The following is an 18828-nucleotide window of genomic DNA, read 5'->3' as shown; positions in this document are numbered from 1 at the left end:
ATTTTTTTTTTAAAATATATATATATATATATGCATACCTCCTTGTTCTAGTAAAACTTCTTCTCCTCCTGGATGCTAGAAAAATAAATGGTTAAACCATTAGGAAAGTATTTAAATATATAAATGCTATATTTTTAGATATTAAATTTTCATAAAATGTATAAATATGCCATGATCTTAAATAGATTTGGGATTGTACTTTAAACAGTGTATTAAAAGAAAATGACTTGATTGGAATATTGTAATGAATGGAAATATTCAGTACAATAACCTAGTCTTCACTAATCTTTTCATAGAATTTGTCCAAAAATCAACGTTCATGAGAGGACAAAAGACTCATCATGGGAGAGTGGTGGTTATAAAAAAAAAAAAAAAAAAAAAAAAAAAAAAAAAAAAGATGTGAAATGATATCAAAAAAAAAAAAAAAAAATCATGATATCTGTTTTGAAATTAAAAAAAAAAGCCCTCTCCCATATACTTACTATCTACTTGCTTCATGTTGTTTAAGGAAATTAACAAAATAGAACAGATAACTAAAAATATTTAATTACTTCCTATATTTCACCTAAGTAAAATCAGCATCTTCAGGGATTAATACATTGGTATTAAACATGCGCATGCAGACACACTTCAGTAACAAAGATGAAACAGGAGAAATACAGGATGACCTCTAAAGTTCTATACTTATGTCACCTATTGGCTTTTGTTTACTGTTGATGGCTATTAGGCTGACTGTCTGTAGATGAGGGTTTCTCGTGTGAGAGGCAAATACAACCATATTTGTTAAAGTTGGGATAGTTGATAAAATCGGTAAATTTCCTAACAAGGGCATGGTCTGCTAATCCTGAGCAGCCATAGTGGTGGAAACAGATGCAATCCTGGTGCTCCAATATATGGATATTGGCTATTCTACCTGTTTGCCATAGTATAAACAGCTGCAGCTGCAACAGTTCATACTGTGGGTACTTATACACTCCAGGTAAATCCAGGGGTAGTAAACTGGTCTTTGGAGGAGCCAATAAGGGTTACTAGCTTTTTTTTGTGTGTGGTTTATAAGTGTTAACAAGATTGTGCTTTTTTATGATCTTGGCCACTTTCCTGAGGCACCATGAATATAAGGGATGGTGATGGATTTGCTACAATCTATGTTTGTAAAGGGGGGGGATGTTAAAATTCTTTTTATGTGGGGAGAGGTGTAGCCATTGGTGAAAAGATGCTTTTTTTTATGTGGGTAAGATCCATGTTGAGTGCAGTATTATCTGAGCAAATTAATTTTGCTTGGTGGACTAAGGTTTTTATAGTTCCAAATTGTTGTGAGGTGGGGGATGATGTAACTGTTGATGGATGTATTTACCTGTGTGTGTGTGTGAGGGGGGGGGTCTGTAGACTGTGACAGTCAGAGAGACATTTGGCTTGCAACTAGGGTATCTAGGATGGGCAGATTATAATATTTGTGAATTGGAACCTAGGATTGCAAACACACTGTCCACATAGTATAGCCAAATAGTGGGTTTAAGAGAAGAATTTAGGGCATTCTTTTCAAATGTCTTCATGAAAAAGTTGGGCGAGAGGGGGGGGGGGGAGCACATGCCAGTACTCTGTTTGTAGAATTTTCCTTGCCAAACAAAATAGCCAGAGTTCATAGTGAACTACAGGACTGAGATATTGGGAAGAAATTCTGCTTGGATTCTTAAAAGCCAAGATGTTCTTAAGTGGGATATTTCTTTTCCACTGTTTAATGAGAAATCCCATATCTTTTTAAGATTATGGCATATTTAATAAGCCCTTTATCACAGTTTGAAAGATCCTTTGTTTTTCTCATTGTGATCAACACTATTGACAATTACTGACAGCAGTATTCTTAAATAATTGCCGAGAACATGTGATGATGCACGTGACCAATCATTTTGCATATATACTATGTAAATGATGTTTACATAAGTACATCTGCATAAAGGTTTGTAATTCAGTGGTCCAGTATGCATATATGTTTGGAATTGTAGTTAAGCCAATTTTAATAAAAGACAGACTGTCATAAAACAAAGTACAATTACAGCATAAATGATTTCAATGCAACTGGATTTGAAAGAAGATCTAGAAATGGCAAAAAGAAATTCAGAATTTCTTAATAGAAAAGAGATTACTACATAAATCAACTAAACATCTGCTATTCAAAAAAGAAACAGGGATATAAACTATATAAATTTAAAAAAAAAAAAAAAAAGACAAACTGTTCCTAATCACACGATAATGCATTTAAGTGTAATTAAAAATACAAATTTAAATAAAATTTTAAAGCTGATTTAATATTGCTAGCTGATAAAAATAAAATAAACTTTGGTAATAATATAGAAAATAAATATGAAGAAGGTGGTAAGATATTCTGGAGGTTGTTGAAGAAGCTTAGAAATGAAGGAAAGAATGCTGTAAAAGAAGTTAGAGATGATAAAGGTGACATGAAAACGGGAGAAAAAGATATCTTGAAGTATGGAGTAATTACTTCGAAAAATTGCTAAATGAAACTAGCAGTGATAGCACAGTGGTAAAAAACATTCAACAAGCGTACAGTCAGGAATACATATCCATACTTGAAGTAGAAAAAGCCATCAAAGGCTTGAAATGTGGAAAGGCAGCAGGAGTAGATGATATTCGACCAGAAATGCTTAAGTATGGTGGCATAAAAGTCTAACAGTGGCAGCACTGCATCGTTCAGAAAGCCTGGATAGAGGTACGAATTCCTGATGATTGGAGTAGAGATCTAATAGTGCCCATATATAAAAAGGGAAATAAAACTGAATGTGACAATTACAGAGGTATTTCCCTCCTGAGTGTCCTGGCAAGATCTATGCAAGTATACTTGAGAAATAGTTGAGAAGAATTGTGGAAGAAAAGCCTGGTGAAGAACAAGCTGGATGCAGGCCAAACAGAGGCAGTCAGGATCTGCGACAAATAGTTGAGAAAGCATGAGAGTATAACAAAGATCTGTATTTAAGTTTTATCGATCTGGAAAAGGCATATGACACGGTGCCAAGTGAGAAGCTATTCAATACGTTACAGTTATATGGTGTCAATGGGACATTATATCAAGAAATACTTAGTCTTTACTTGAGCTGTAAGTCAGCAGTTAGAATTGAAGGAAGTACAGGAAGATGGTTTAATGTTAAATCTGGTGTGAGACAAGGATGTACATTATCCCCTCTGTTATTCATTATCTATATGGATCACATTATGAAGGAAAGTGGTATTATACATGATACCAGAATTAGAGATGTTAATGTCAGCTCTTTGCTTTATGCGGATGATGTTATACTTCTAAATAAACCCGCAACAAGTTTGCAAGATTCCTGACTAAATTGAATAACTGTTGTAATATATGGTATGAAGGTCAGCATTAAAAAGACAAAGACAATGAAAATAGGCAGAATCGTTGAAAATGTCAACTGTGTCATGAACAGGGAACCTATGGAACAAGTAAAACATTTTTACTGAAGATGGTAAATTAAATATGGAAATAGACAACAGAATCAACAAAGCTGGTATGGTAGGAAGTCAACTGAATAAATTTATATGGAATAAGAGAGAAATTAGTCGGAACACTAAATTAACTGTATACAAGACAGTGTTCAAACCAGTTTTAACTTATGGATCTGAGAGCTGGGTCAGAAGTAAAACACTTGATTAAAGACTAGAGACTGCAGATATGAGAGTCCTGAGAAAGATTATAGGCATGAACAGATGGCATCAGTGGCAATATCATATTAAAAACGAGGATATTAGGAAAGAACTTGACATTGTCAGCATCCAGGAATGCGTTAGCAGAGCTAATTTCAGGTAATATGGTCACTTAAACAGAATGGGCGAGGAAAGATTAGCAAAACAAGTGTTCTCTGTCAGGTTGGCAGGAAAATGACCCAGAGGAAGACCAAGATATAGGTGGATTGATACAGTACAAAGTGCCTTAGATGAACAGAAATATAATATCTGATAATGTTGGAGTCTTGACAAGTAACAGACTGATTTGAAGGAAAATTGTAGATAGGAAGTTAGGAATGATGTAAATTTTTCATGCACTACTATCATATCCTGTACACCCCTTGAGGTTACATGTTAGGAATTTGATGATGATGGCTGACTGACATATCAAAAAGTGGTATATGGGGATGCGAGTCTGCAAGATTTATGGTATTCAGTAGTGTACCACAAGGATCAGTGCTTGGTCCACTGTTATTCAGTCTATACATTAATGATATTGGGAAGGATTTGACAAGTGAGACAGAGCTATTTGCTGATGATGCAAAGATAGGTAGGATAATCAGAAATGCTGAGAAACAGCTGCGAGCCCGGCATCTTCAGTGGCTGGGGCACCTGTACCGTATGGGCCCCAAAAGGACTGTGACACAAGTGCGGGAGGCCTGACCCCGATCAGGGAGGCTGAGAAGGAAGACCTGCAGGCTGTCTGGCTGGAGAGCAGAACGTGGTGGACAGTCGCAGAGGACCGTGCCCAATGGTGACATGTGGTGCTTGAGGCCAAAAGTCCCCCTGGGCTGATAGTGCCTGGCTAATGTAATGGAATGTATGCAGTACTGCAGAATGATTTGAATAAGCTGATATTGTGGGCATGGGAAAATGGATGTCAGTAAATGTACAGTCATTCACTTTGGTATGATTAGATATCCAATGTTGTGTTATATTGGTGGGATTATGCTTGAAGAAACTGATGGGCCTACGTATCTTGGAATGTTAGTAGATAGGAAGTTGAGATTCGTGGGATGTAGCAAGGATTGCAAATACAACTCGAAAGATAATTGCAGTGCTCAAACAAATATTCACATGTAAAGATAAGGATGCCCTTTTGCCTGTTTACAAGGCCTTTGAAGACCTCACTTGGACTATTGTATGCAGGTCTGGTTTCTGTTGTGATTCTGATGTTTTGGAGAGAGTGCCAAGAAGAGTGTTAAAAATCATATCAGGATTGTGGAATACTGATTATGATGACAGATTGAGAATTTGTAGACAGGAGAAAGGAGTGATATGATTGAGACTTGCATATTTCTCAAAGGGTCATACAGAATTTCAATTTATGAAGGGTGGAGAAAGGACAATAGGACATCCTTGGAAGCTGAGAATGAATGCTGCTATGAAGGGGATGGGGACTAGATTTTTCTCTCATAAGGTGGTGCATGATTGGAATGGATTGCCATTGGATGTTGTGAGCACAAGCTGTGTGAATGAATTCAAGAATAAATATGATGCTGGTGCATGTAGTATGTGGTCAACCTCGATGAGTTTCTCACTCTCTGGAGGTCTCAATAATAATAATAACCGAGATCTGTATTTAAGTTTTGTAGATCTGGAAAAGGAATATGACAAGGTGCATATTGAAAATGCTACAGTTGTATGGTGTCGATGGGGCATTATATCAAATAATACTTTGTTTTATTTGAGTTGTAAGTCAGCAGTTAGAATTGAAGGAAGTACAGGAAGGTGGCTTAATGTTAAATCTGGTGTCAGGCAAGGATGTACATTATCCCCTACGTTTTTCATTATCTATATAGATTACATTATGAAGGAAAGTGGTATTAAAACTGATATCAAAATTAGAAATGTTAATCTCAGCTCTTTATTTTATGCAGATGATGTAATACTTCTAAATAAATCTGGTACAAGTCTGCAAGATTCCCTGACTAAACTGAATAACTGTTGTAATAGATTTGGTATGAAAATCAGCAATAGCAAGACACACACAATGAAAATAGGCAGAAGCACTGAAAATATCCACTGTATTGTGAATGGAGAACCTATAGAACAAGTAAAACATTTCAGCTACTTAGACACAATTTCAGTGAAGATGGTAAATTAAATATGGAAATAGACAACAGAATCAACAAAGCTGGTATGGTAGGAAGTCGACTGAATAAATTCATATGGAATAAGAGAGAAATTAGTTGGAACACTAAATTCTGTACACAAGACTGTGTTCAAACCAGTTTTAACTTATGGATCTGAGAGTTGGGTCAGAAGTAAAACAGTTGACCAAACACCAGAGAATGCAGATATGAGCGTCCTGGGAAAGATTAGGGTGTGAACAGATGGCATCAATGGCAATATCATATTAAAAATGAGGATATTAGGAAAGAACTTGACATTGTTAGCACCCAGGAATATGTTAGCAGAGTGCTAATATCAGGTGATATGGCCACTAACTAGTGTTCTCTGCAAGGTTGGCAGGAAAAATACTCAGAGAATGACCAAGATATAAGTGGACTGATGCAATAAAAAGTGAATTAGAATGAGAAATATAAGATCTGATAATGTTGGCGTTCTTGACAGGTAACAGATTGATTTAGAGGACAATTGTAGAGTGGAAGCTAGTAATGATGTAAGTTCTTCATGTAGTACTATCATAATATCCTGTACACCCCTTGAGGGTACATGTCAGGAATTTTTTGATGATGATGATAATACTGATTCAGATCACAGTTTATATTAACACCACTTTAAGTGAAAAACTGCAATCCATGAATTATTCAGAATGCAAAGTGCATAATGAAATCAAATTCCATTATATAAAATTATGGAGAAAAATAAGTTGATGAAACTCAAATTTATGAACAACAGGTTTTGATTAAAAAAAAAAAAATTAAAGTTCACATAATATATTAGGATAAGTATATCCACTTTATTTTATCAAAAATGTTTAAATAATAATAAAAAAAATACTTAGGTGAGAATCTATAACCACAATGCACCTTAATTGTTGTAGAAATAAATAGAACCATCATCATTTTATGAATATGGACTTTCAAGAGATTTGTACAAGATATGATAGTCCAACAATAAGTTTTCATTCCTACTATGCTACTAGTAAACTATTTTCTTTCAAATTAATTTGTTATTTGCAAGGTCTCCAATTTGGTCAGCAGTGCTTAGAAGCCACTGCTAATCCAACTAATCACTGTTGTCCAGTGGGTCTCTTTCCTGCCATTTTAATTTAAATACCTGTTTTGCTATTCTCACATCTCTTAACCTCTTAAAGCAACAATATGGTTCACATTAGATTAGCATTTACGGATTCTGCCAAGTGGTGTGCTGGTAAATTTTTAACAACAGGCTTGCAGAAGAGGAAAAAAAGAATGTGTGTATGTTTATTGCAAGTTTTACTGATTTATAACAATTTATAAAACAAAAAATTCAAACAATAAAATATGTATTTTTTATTGTAATTTCCACATAACCAATTTGATTCTCAAAATATTTTAAATTCTTTAGCTGAGCTCTTGTATCCACAATCAATCTACTGTTATGATTCAACAATGAGAAATGGAATTGTCCTAATCTGCTCTTTTCCTAATAAAGTCAGCATTAAATTCAATATGTAATCCACTGTTAAACTATTTTTCATCATTCCTTGTACAATTACATTCATTAAACTGAAACCTAGCTTCAGCAGTACTGATGCAGCAGTTTTTTTTTTTTTTTTTTTTTTTTTTTTTACTTGCAAGGACTGAAACATCTTTTGATTTTTAAAGATAGTTCATCACATGACCAAGTAGATGGCTCTAATAAATTGAAATAATTTAAATGTTTTCATCACCTGATAAAAGAAATTCAGGTGTTGAATAATATTTTCTAGTAATGTATTCCTAGGATGAGCACTCAATTTAGTATTTTACAGTCTAATAAATTTAGTTTAATCCTTTATTCAAATGTGAGCAAACAAAGTTTGCACCTGAAAGTATCTTCAGGACTGGGGTAAGGTGGTACAACACCAGAAACTCCTTGCAAAGGTGGAGCAAGCTACCAACACTCCTATCTCATTATCTCCCATAATGCAAAACACATCTCCTTGCGGATATGTCTAATGTTATGCATTAAGGGCAGGGCCACAACCCAGACTAGTTTCGACCTTTATTGAGGTCTCTTCAGTGGGAGCCGGGCCCAAGTGGAGATACCAGGAAGAAGCATTAACAGGTCATCACTACCCATAGGAGTTGCCAAATGGTGTGCCACCCTTTTTTTAATAAATTACTCTGGATTTAGAGAAAGATGTTGAAAGTTTATTTTTCACTTGGTTAGAGTATAATAAATTTAGTTTAATCCTTTATCCAAGTGTGAGCAAACAAAGTTTGCACCTGAAAGTATCTTCAGGAGTGGGTAAGGTGGTACAACTTCCCACTGAAGAGACCTCAATAAAGGTCGAAACTAGTCTGGGTTGTGGCCCTGCCCTTAATGCATAACATTAGACATATCCACAAAGAGATGTGTTTTGCATTATGGGAGATAATGAGATAGGAGTGTTGGTATCTTGCTCCACCTTTGCAAGGAGTGTCCTGGTGTTGTACCACCTTACCCCAGTCCTGAAGATACTTTCAGGAGCAAACTTTGTTTGCTCACACTTGGATAAAGGATTAAACTAAATTTATTATATGCTAACCAAGTTGAAAAATAAACTTTCAATATTTTACAGTCATTGATAGTTGGCAGTGTAACTTGCTCATGTCCAGGTGGCTGCAGGGTTGGTTGTTAAGTCCATTGACGATTCTCTTGTCACCATTTCGCCTGGAATCTTCTGATACTCCTCAGTGGAGAAATATTCAGACAATGAACCAGAGTATTACAGACTATCATACTTCCTTCCACACCTCAATTGAATTCCAACACAGGCTGCCATGTAGGAAAGGAGACCAGGAAAAAGAGGCACAAAGGATGCTGAAATAAGCACACGACAGATATCCCATGTCACCATATATAAGCTTATCACTCAAATGCCGTTAGCCATTGTGGATTGAAAATTTAATTTGGCAAAATTTAACAATCAGCTCTTGCAAGCTGGCTCCAGCACACCACTGATTCTGTCATTGATAAACAATTTACTCTCCTAATTTTTCTGAGAACTCTTGTATTGTGGTCTTTTCATCAAATGGTTTATTTTTAATCCAGCTCTAATTAACTGTAACAGCTAAAACCAGCATGAACATAGTACTGTTAGTTTGCTGTTTAAACTAACTTTTTTTTTTATTATTCCATAAACATGTTCAAATGACTCCCTACTACACCAGTATCACTTTTCTATTATCTATTTCAATATTTAATTTGCCATCTTCACTAAAAAAGTTTCACACCAGCTTCATACCAGTCATTCTGTGGAAGAGAAGCATGGACAATAAGAGAAGGAGATATGAAAAGAATCACTGCAGCAGAAATGAAATATATAAGAAACAAGTTATACACAAGACTAGATAAAAAGCAAAATGAAGACATACTGAAAGAACTAAACTCAACACTAATAATGGGAATAATATAAAAATACAGAACTAAATATAATTTCTGTAAAGAAGGCCTAATAAAGCTTAACGGTATAACTAACACCAAGAGGAAAAAATACATTTACTAAACACTAATATTTCACTGGTTTTCTACCCACCACCATCATAGTACAATGATAACCGTTACATGCACACAGCACTAAACCAAGTAATCTCTTGGTTTATGACATGAAAGAACATCTAGGAAAATGAGTTACAAACCAAAGAGTCAAAGACAAAGGGATACTGATAGAATGCTAGGCAAAGACTGAAACAGACAACCTGGCCTAGATTTGTGAAAGAAGACAACTAAACATTTTAACTCAATAGCTGTTGTTCTACAGGTTTCTAGGTCTAGGACAATGTTGCCAGCCTGTGTGGTTGAGTGGATAGTATCCCTGCAATGCAACCAACAGGCTGTAGGTTCAAATTCCCAACATCTGTGGCTGCCTTCAGGACTCATCAATGTGGCATGAGACCAGTTAATGATAGTCATTTAGATGATGCTATCTTGCTTAATAAAGGCCAGCAGTGGCTTAAAAAAGTGTAGCTTGATCTTAAGTAGGGTTCTCAAATTACCTAATCAATAGACAATCTACAAACCAATGTGCTATAAGTGTCTGACTTGACATCAGATGGATAAAAAAAGAAAGTTAACAATTGAAAATTCAGTTACTGGTTTCCATATTCCTATCTATTTTTCATAGTTTTTTCTCTTACTGATTTTCACACCAAATTTTTTACAGCAGTTATCAAGTCTTCAAGATAACAGTAAGTAGAAATTTATTATTGCTAAATGTTTATTTTGTTATAATAGAAATAAATTTGAAGTTCAGAGCAAATATTGCAAAGGCTATGAAGACAACCTAGAGAACTGCTGCATATTGAGGAAGACACTAACCAACAGAGATTAAAGAGTGGTACATTCATTGTATAAAGCCTGATCAAGGCCACGGGAGTAAATTTGGTCACTGGGATTCAAAGAAGATGGATTAATAGTAGAGAAGGAGCAGAAGCAGATAACAAAAATGTCAGGACTGTAGAACATTGGTTATGAGGATGGACTGTAATCTTTAGTTAGAGGAAAAGGAACAGGTAACATTATTATTATTAGATACCTCCAGGGAGTCCAAGAACTCGTCAAGGGAGGGCACCTGCTCCACAATTCCATCTCCACCATGCAATCACCAAATGACCACAAATACGCCAACACCATCTACTGCCGAACACCACTGGTATTTCCACAGACAATCACATACATCCATGCCCACAGCCTATTGGCTGGAGAGCAGATATGCTATCCACTTGGCCAACCAGGCCAGCTAACATGACAGACATTTAAGCTGTTGAGAGTTATTTCATTAATGACACTAGGGAGATTTTTCATATGGCAAAAAAGGATAAGAGGCCATCCCTGAAAGTGTTGTTTAGCAAGTAAGAGGAGAGGGTAAGAAGAAAGGTTTTTGCACAGGGTGGTAGGAGCATGAAATTCAGTGCCTACGAGGGTAGTGAGAATGCAGACAGTGTTCAAGGAGTGGTATGATATGTGTTAAGGATCTCCTATGATTTAGTCCTTAGGGAATACTTTATCAAAGCTGATCCACAAAGCTGAAGCAGATGGAATGTAATTATATATAATAATAAAATGCAAATACTTATATAATTCTATATACAGATAATGATGTCACTGAAATCTGAATAGAGAACAAAATATAAATGTGCACTGTAACAAATTGATGTTCTTATTCTTTAATTTTCTAGAGTTATATATTTCAGAATGATTTGTTCTTGGCATTAAGGTCATTTGAAGGCATTTAAAACTAGATAGCAATCTCAATACTCTCCTGCATACTGATTGAAAGATATCTGACATATGTACATTTTGTTTATCAATATAGGTTGGTAGTTTCAAATTATCAATAATTTTAAATCAGAGTAAATAATTTACTCTCTAGTAACAAACTAATCTTCTAACACAAATCATTTAGTCATTTCACAATGAGTTAGAGGTCAAGTAGAAAAAATATTTTCTGTATCAACACAAACTACTTTCACAATATTACTAAGAAATTTCTTACCCATAATTTGTTTTAGGTTAGCTACAATTAATGAGTGTTTTCTAGCTATGACCACATAACCTTGTGACCTACTTTTCAGCCTACATTCATGGATCAATAAAACAGTGTTTTATTCCATAGATACTCAATGAAGTTTAATTAAAAAGAAACTAAAAACAATTCTATCTCAACTGAACTTGTAAAAGTTTTAATTACCAGGAATTAAAATAGATTACTCAAGATTTTTTTTGCAATCACATTTGTTTTCATTTTATATTTAAGTCAAAATCTGTTTGTATTTACTAAAAGAAAAAATTTAAATTTATGCAGACTAAATAGAGAGAGAAAATAAAAATTCCAGAAACAACATATGTAATTGTTTTTCAAAATGTATGCATCATATTTTTTTTTTTTATAAAAAAAAAAGCAGAGCTGTGTTTTCCCTAAATAAAGTTAACTTGAAACATTCTTAATAATAAACCAACATGAAAAAATCAAGAAGAGATATATAATTACATAATTTACATTCACCAGCCTGGTTAGCATATCTTTTCTCTAACCAACAGGATGTAGGTCTGAATCCCACCATGGGAATAGTTGTTTGTGATTGTCTTTATGTGGAAGATGAATTTCATTGCCTGTTGTGAGTTTCCCACCATCCTGCTTACTGAAACTCTGAAGTGGTTTGAAAAAGTTCCGTGTTTAATCTATAGAGTAGAATTTCTGTATTATGTTAAAAAATAAAAAAGACTATATATATATACAGGGTGTTCGGGATAAATTTGATATATTTATAATTAATTATATTTTTCCGTAAGTTACATGTATTAACACACACTTCTCTTCATTTAAAAGTTTGGACCCTTCTTCATTCATATACAAGATGTCAGAAAGGATGGATAGCTGGAACCCACCTGAATCATGGAAGAGAATAACTTGTATCATGATGATTTGTGCCCGCCATCAAAATAAGGATATTACGACTGCTGCCCAATGCTCCCTGAATACAGTAAAAACAATCAGGCATGAACTAGAGACTTGCAATGGTGACTACGAGGATGTAGCAAGAAGAAAGATCCCTAGCAGACGATCTGATTGCGTTCGTACAGCAGAATTCCTCGCAAATCTGCAGGAACAGGTGTTGAAGAACCCTGGCATTGGAATTCGGGCTTTGTTCGTGGAGTTGCTAACTGTAGTCAAGCCCTGGATAACAAGGGTAGCCAATGGTAGGCCGTATGTATGGCAGCAGGATTCGGCCCCTTGCCACACCTCTGGGAAAAGTCAAAAATGGTTGTCTGAAAATTTCTACGACTTCACCAGTCCAAATGTTTGGCCTCCAAACTCCCCAGACCTTAACCCCATGGATTATTTTGTATGGGGCGCAGTTGAAAAAGACACCAATCGCACTTCCAGTAATACAAAAGCCCAGTTAATGGATAAAATTAAAACAGTTTTTGCGGCCCTTCCCAGGGAGACTGTAGCATCAGCTTGTTCGAGGTTCCGAAGCAGAATTGAAGCTGTGATCGATGCTAATGGTGGTTATTTTGAGTAAATCTTGTTGATAGTATTGTAATTAACTCTGCCTGTAATGTTTTTTTGTCAATTCATTAAATTTAATAGATACAAAGAAGATTTTCTTTTTCCTTACGAAACTGTCAAATTTATCCCGAACACCCTGTGTATATATATATATATATATATATATACAAAATTGATAAAAACAAAAACAAATTCTTAGCCCACCCACAATACTAACGTACTATAGATTCACAACATTTCTTGGTATTCTTATTTCTTGGTAAAAAAAAACTGATCAAAAATTGATGAGTATTAAAAGTTAAATTTATTAGAAATAAGTGGGAAATTATAAACTAAGCTAGTATTATATATAGTTCTTGGTCAAGTGGGTATTCTTTTTCCCACTTGTAGTGCATGTGCAATATTGCTCATTTTAAAATGAATGGCAGAAAAGTGATTTGAAATGACTAATTTTGCATAGCTAACTGGTCCAATCTAGATAGAGAAATGGTCAAGTAACAAAAACTGACTGGAATTAAGTGAAATTTTAAAGCCAGCAAAAATTGTTAATATAGTTGTTACTTTCAGCTTATACTCAACACACTATAATTAGCTAAGAAGCCAGTACTGACTCCACAAAAGGGGGGAGGGGTGCGAGGGACACTGGAAGTAAAGTGATTCTGCATGCCAGCTGCTTGATACGGCATGGAATTGACTGGTATTTACACATCAGGCAACTTTCCAACAAGCTAGCAAATAACCCTGCCACTTAGCCTACCAGATCATGTCTTGAGGGAATATGAGTACAGTATAGCAGCATGCGAGCCTCCGTAGCTCAGTCAGTATAGACAAAGCCCTTTAGTCAGAAAGATCTGGGTTCAATTTCCATCAATGATGCGAGGAACCTTTATCTAGTTTTTTCGATGAAAGGTGAGTCAGCCAGTCTCATGCAGATGTAGGGGATTTTTTTGCCTGGAAACTCTGGTTTTTCGTCCCCCAGAACATGCATGGATTACAGTCCCAGCCATATGCTGGCCTGAGCCCAGATAAAATTGGGAGGGTTTGGGAAAGCAAACTACCCTGTAAAGATCTCACCAGGAACACCCACAAAAAAAAAATTTATGGGCAATGCCTACAAAGTCACCTAGGGTCGGAAAGGACTGAAAGGGAAAAACCGCCACCACCACCATAACAGTATGCAGTTGACATTATAAGGGCTATGCATGGACAGCAGGATCGGGCATCTCCCTGGGAGGAAATGATTATTAATATATGATACTTCCAAGGACTAATCATGGAAATGTTTAAGTTTTCCTTTATAAAGTATCCTACCATAAGTTTCCAAATCAACAAAAATTATACTGCAGCTCAGGAAACACTTTCTTGTGCTGGCAGCAAAAAATAAACATGGCAGAAAAACATTAAAAAAAAATGACAAAGGCATAACAAAAATACAGCCAAAAAGAAGGGGGGAAAAAAATCCATGCAAAAAAAATAAGAATTCCACATCAACTTCAGAATTTGGGGCCTTAATAACAATGCACACTTCCACCAAAACCCGATATAAGTGGTACTGCACGTGCACAGAATTTATGATTAATACTGTGCTCAACAATCTAACTTACATTCTACATGATTACTTCCAGAAGAAGAGTATGTGCATTCTTATATTTGACATCCCATGCCAGAGATGCCAAACCATAAATAGCATGGTTGAGTGATGATATTGCCAATCCTCTTTATGATTAAGATTAAAATTGCCACACTATCCTGCTTCATTTGCTGCCTTTACCACTCCTCTCCAATAATACCATTCTGACTTCGTTATTGCTGAAAACTGATTTTTCTACAATTTATTTACACAAACAGTGAGATCATAATTCAAAAAACTGGCTTTCCTTGTTAAACAAGAGATGTCAAGTATCTGTTGTCAGTAATGATTTACAATAAACCATCCATTTACTGACCAGAATAACAGGCAATTCTCATCATTCTCTCCACACCTTGTGTCTTTTCTTAATCATTCCTCCTCCTAAATACAGAGCAGAATAACACCTCTTCATGGTAAGTGGCAACAACTTCCATTTCTTTTTACTACAGACAGTGGCGTAGCTAGGAAGGGGGGGGGGGAAGTCTGCCCTGGGAGGAATTTTGTGTTTAAGAAATCTTGCCATACTGTCTATAGAACAGCAACTGAGTGATGAAACAGACTTTGATGTCATCGACGATTTTGCTAACAGAAAAGCAAGAAAAATAGCATTTTATAATGTTGGAATTAAAGCTTTACTTCAAAAATAAACATAGTGTTTTAATTTATTTCCCTATATATCATTTTGACTTTTTGTAGTATTTTTCGTGGGTATTGAGAGGGGCGGCAAAAGCTCTCGTTATGCCACTGACTACAGATCAATCTTCAACCTAGCAAATCATAGCCATTTGTCCTTTGGCACTACAACAGTATTAAATGGTAGGACCACACAAGTAAAAAGACGTTTGATGAGCTTGGTATGTGACAGCTTGTACCTCCAGCAATAACTCTGTGGAAGCATTCTGACAGAAAGTTTTCCTCCTGCTCAAATGACAAATAGCATATATGTCAGCATATGGACGACCGGCATATAAGATGATGCCTAAATTTTAGGTTTTAAGCTTATGTCAGTTGTATAAGACAACTCCTTTCTTGTATTAATGCAACGTTGTTATATCCGTTATTTTTTTGCATAGCACAGATTTAGCATTTACTCTAATTATCCTAATTAAAAGTGATTAGCCCCAATTTTAATTAATTATTAATTCTGCATTTTTTTAAATTTTAGAGTATTAAAATTGTTATCATTTAAAATCATGGAACCAGCAACAAAATGAAGAAAGTATGAAGCTTGATTTAAAATAAGGGTAATTGAAATGGCAAAGCAAACTAATAACTATGCTGCTGCAAGAAAGTTTGACATAACCGAGAAGATGGTAAGAGAATGGAGGAAGAAAGAAGATATTTAAAAAAAATTGCCACAGAAAAAATGTGCTATGAGAACGGGGATCACCTGATGGCTGCAACTGGAAAATCACATTGCAGAATGGGTATTCGAACAAAGGCAGAATGGTTATCTTGTTACAAGAAATATGATCAGAACATATGCACTAAAATGGTCAAGATTGAATTCAGATGAAAGTATAGAATTTCAAGCTACTTCAGGATGGTGTAATCGTTTTATGAACAGACAAAATCTGGTAATACAATAAAAAACGAAAATTGCCCCAAAACTACCAGCAGATCTCGACCACAAACTTACCAGTTTCCATAAATTTATTATTCAGCTGAGACAAGAACATAAATTTCTATTGTCAAATATTGGAAATATGGATGAAACTCCTATGAGCTTTGATATAATAAGCAATAAAACAGTGGAGTCTAAAGTTAGTAAGAGTGTGCTAGTTCGAAGTACAAGTCATGAAAAAACAAGGTTTACGGCGCTTAAATATAAAGAGCCAACAGGCTTCATTTCGGCGATATACACACTATTTAAATTAAGGGAATATTAAAACCGAATAAGAAACTCAGAGATTGGAATCAGAGTTTCATGCCAAATATAGTAAACTATAAAAATATCGGCGAATACTAGCGTGAGTTAATGCAAGCATCCTAGTACGTAGTACAATACCGGGCAACTCGTTGCAAAGGTGAGTAAAGTTCTGATCGCTATTCTTTGGTATTTTCCATAATGTAAAAACACACTTCCTAGGAAATGTATGCTGTTATTACATTATGGTAGGAGGTCACTACCCAGACCGGTTTCAGCCTTTTTTTGAGGCTTCATCAGTGAGTAGCTAGACCAAATTAATACCAAAGGGTATAGCAAAAAGAACTTATATACTCTGCCATACGAGTTGTCCAAAAGGTGCACCCATTAAGTTGCTTAAATATAAAGAGCAACAGGCTTCATTTAGGTGATATAAACACTATTTAAATTAAGGGGATATTAAATCCCAGATTGTTTTAAAAATGAATAAGAAACTCAGAGATTGGAATCAGAGAGTTTCATGCCGAATATAGTAAACTATAAAAATATCAGCAAATACTAGCGTGAGCAAATGCAAGTAGTCCTAGTACGTAGTACAATACTGGGCAACTCGTTGCAAAGGTGAGTAAAGTTCTGATCACTGTTCTTTAGCTACTCAATGATGAAGCCTCAAAAAAGGCTGAAACCGGTCTGGGTAGTGACCTCCTACCATAATGTAATAACAGCATACATTTCGTAGGAAGTGTGTTTTTACATTATGGAAAATACCAAAGAATACGATCAGAACTTTACTCACCTTTGCAACGAGTTGCCCAGTATTGTACTATGTACTAGGACTACTTGCATTAGCTCATGCTAGTATTCGCCGATATTTTTATAGTTTACTATATTCGGCATGAAACTCTCCGATTCCAATCTCTGAATTTCTTATTTGGTTTTAAAACAATGTGGGATTTAATATCCCCTTAATTTAAATAAGGTTTATGGTTGTGTTGTCATGTTTGGCTGATGGAATCAAGTTAAAACCAATGATCATCTTCAAACGTAAAACTAAACCTAAGATAATGGTGTTTTTGCACATTTTCAGGAAAAAGGTTAGATGGATGAAAATGGTGTGAAATTATGAATAAATAATGTGTGGAAAATGTGACCAGGCAGTATAATGAAACAGTTTATTAGTATGGGATGTTTTGTAGTCATTTAACTGAGAATACTAAAAGTCTTCTAGAAAAAAATAACACAAAAATTGCTGTTAAACCAGGTGGTTTAACTTCTATATTGCAACCACTAGACGTCTGCTTGAACAAACCATTTAAAGATCAAATGTGAGAAGAGTGGAATAATTGGATGTTGATTGGAGAAAAATCATTTACAAACGGTGGATCTATGCGTGCTGCATCACTTGATATGTTGTGCAATTTTGTGATCAAAGCATAGAATAAAGTAAAAGTAAAGACTATAATAAAATCATTTAAAAAGTGTGTTGTCTCTAATCTTATAGATGGTACGGAAGATGATCTGTTGTGGGACACTGATTATGATGACAATGAAATCAATTCACCAGATTCGAACTAGGATCTATATGACGATCATTTAAACAATGAATCTGAAGAACTACTTTCAACAGACGAAGAAAATTAACACGAAAATTGAGATTAATAATTATTATTTGTTTTTTAAGACTTACATCTATTGTAATATTTTAAATAAATTTATGTAACAAAAAATTAATCTGATCTGTTTATAAACACTGCCTATTTTCTTATATAACGATGTATCGTAACTACCTAAATGTTCATCCAAGAAATTAAGCTTTCCTTTTTTTTATACTCACCGTATAAGACAACCCATGATTTCGAGGGGTTTTCTGTAGTATTTGAGAGTTGTCTTTCTTTCGTCTTATGAGAGCATTTACTGTATATGTCAGTATGCTGACATATACAGTAAATGCTCTTGTCCTCTTTTTTGAGTTCAATTTCTGCGATTTCATTGTTACTATCTTCTGCCAGAAAGATATCAGAAAAATATTCATTAGTTCTAGATCCAGTAAGTCTTCAGGTCCAAATGGTATACCTCCCCAAGGAACTCGAAGTGTTGGAGAGGTATTTTTTCGTACCCGAACTCTCGGTCGGTGCGTAAAGTATTTTCTAAAATAAAGAGGCTTCAGTTTAGTGATGTAAAATTATAACTATGAGTTTCATACGAAATGTCTTCTATAAGGTCTACGCTAGGGCAACTTGTAAATGTCGGCAAGTGTATTCCCATAAGCTCTCTGATCAAATTTTGTATGAAACTTTCATAGTTTCTACATTCAGCTTTGAAATAATGCTGGATTTAATATCCGCTCGATTTATATAATTTTACATTGCCGAACTGAAGCTTTTTGGCTCTTTATTTTAGTAAATACAGACTTATGTTTCTACAGAAAGA

The 18828-nt window shown here is 35.0% G+C and overlaps 1 protein-coding gene across 1 annotated transcript in view; it reads right to left on the bottom strand.

Annotated features, from left to right (window-relative positions):
• The window catches only part of LOC150096981 (cytochrome b5-like), a 110925-nt gene that overhangs the window by 55880 nt on the left and 36217 nt on the right, over window positions 1–18828 (bottom strand). The window contains exon 2 of the mRNA XM_090408153.1: window positions 39–75. Within this exon, the coding sequence (XP_090264279.1) occupies window positions 39–75 (37 nt within the window). The remainder of the gene's footprint in view (window positions 1–38; window positions 76–18828) is intronic.

The sequence above is a fragment of the Typopeltis vanoorti genome, chromosome 18, assembly GCF_054136105.1.
Source record: "Typopeltis vanoorti isolate ZY-2024b chromosome 18, IOZ_Tvanoo_1.0, whole genome shotgun sequence".
Lineage (NCBI taxonomy): Eukaryota > Metazoa > Arthropoda > Arachnida > Uropygi > Thelyphonidae > Typopeltis > Typopeltis vanoorti.
The sequence above is the reverse complement of the archived record's forward strand: the minus strand, read 5'-3'. Positions and strand labels throughout refer to the sequence as shown.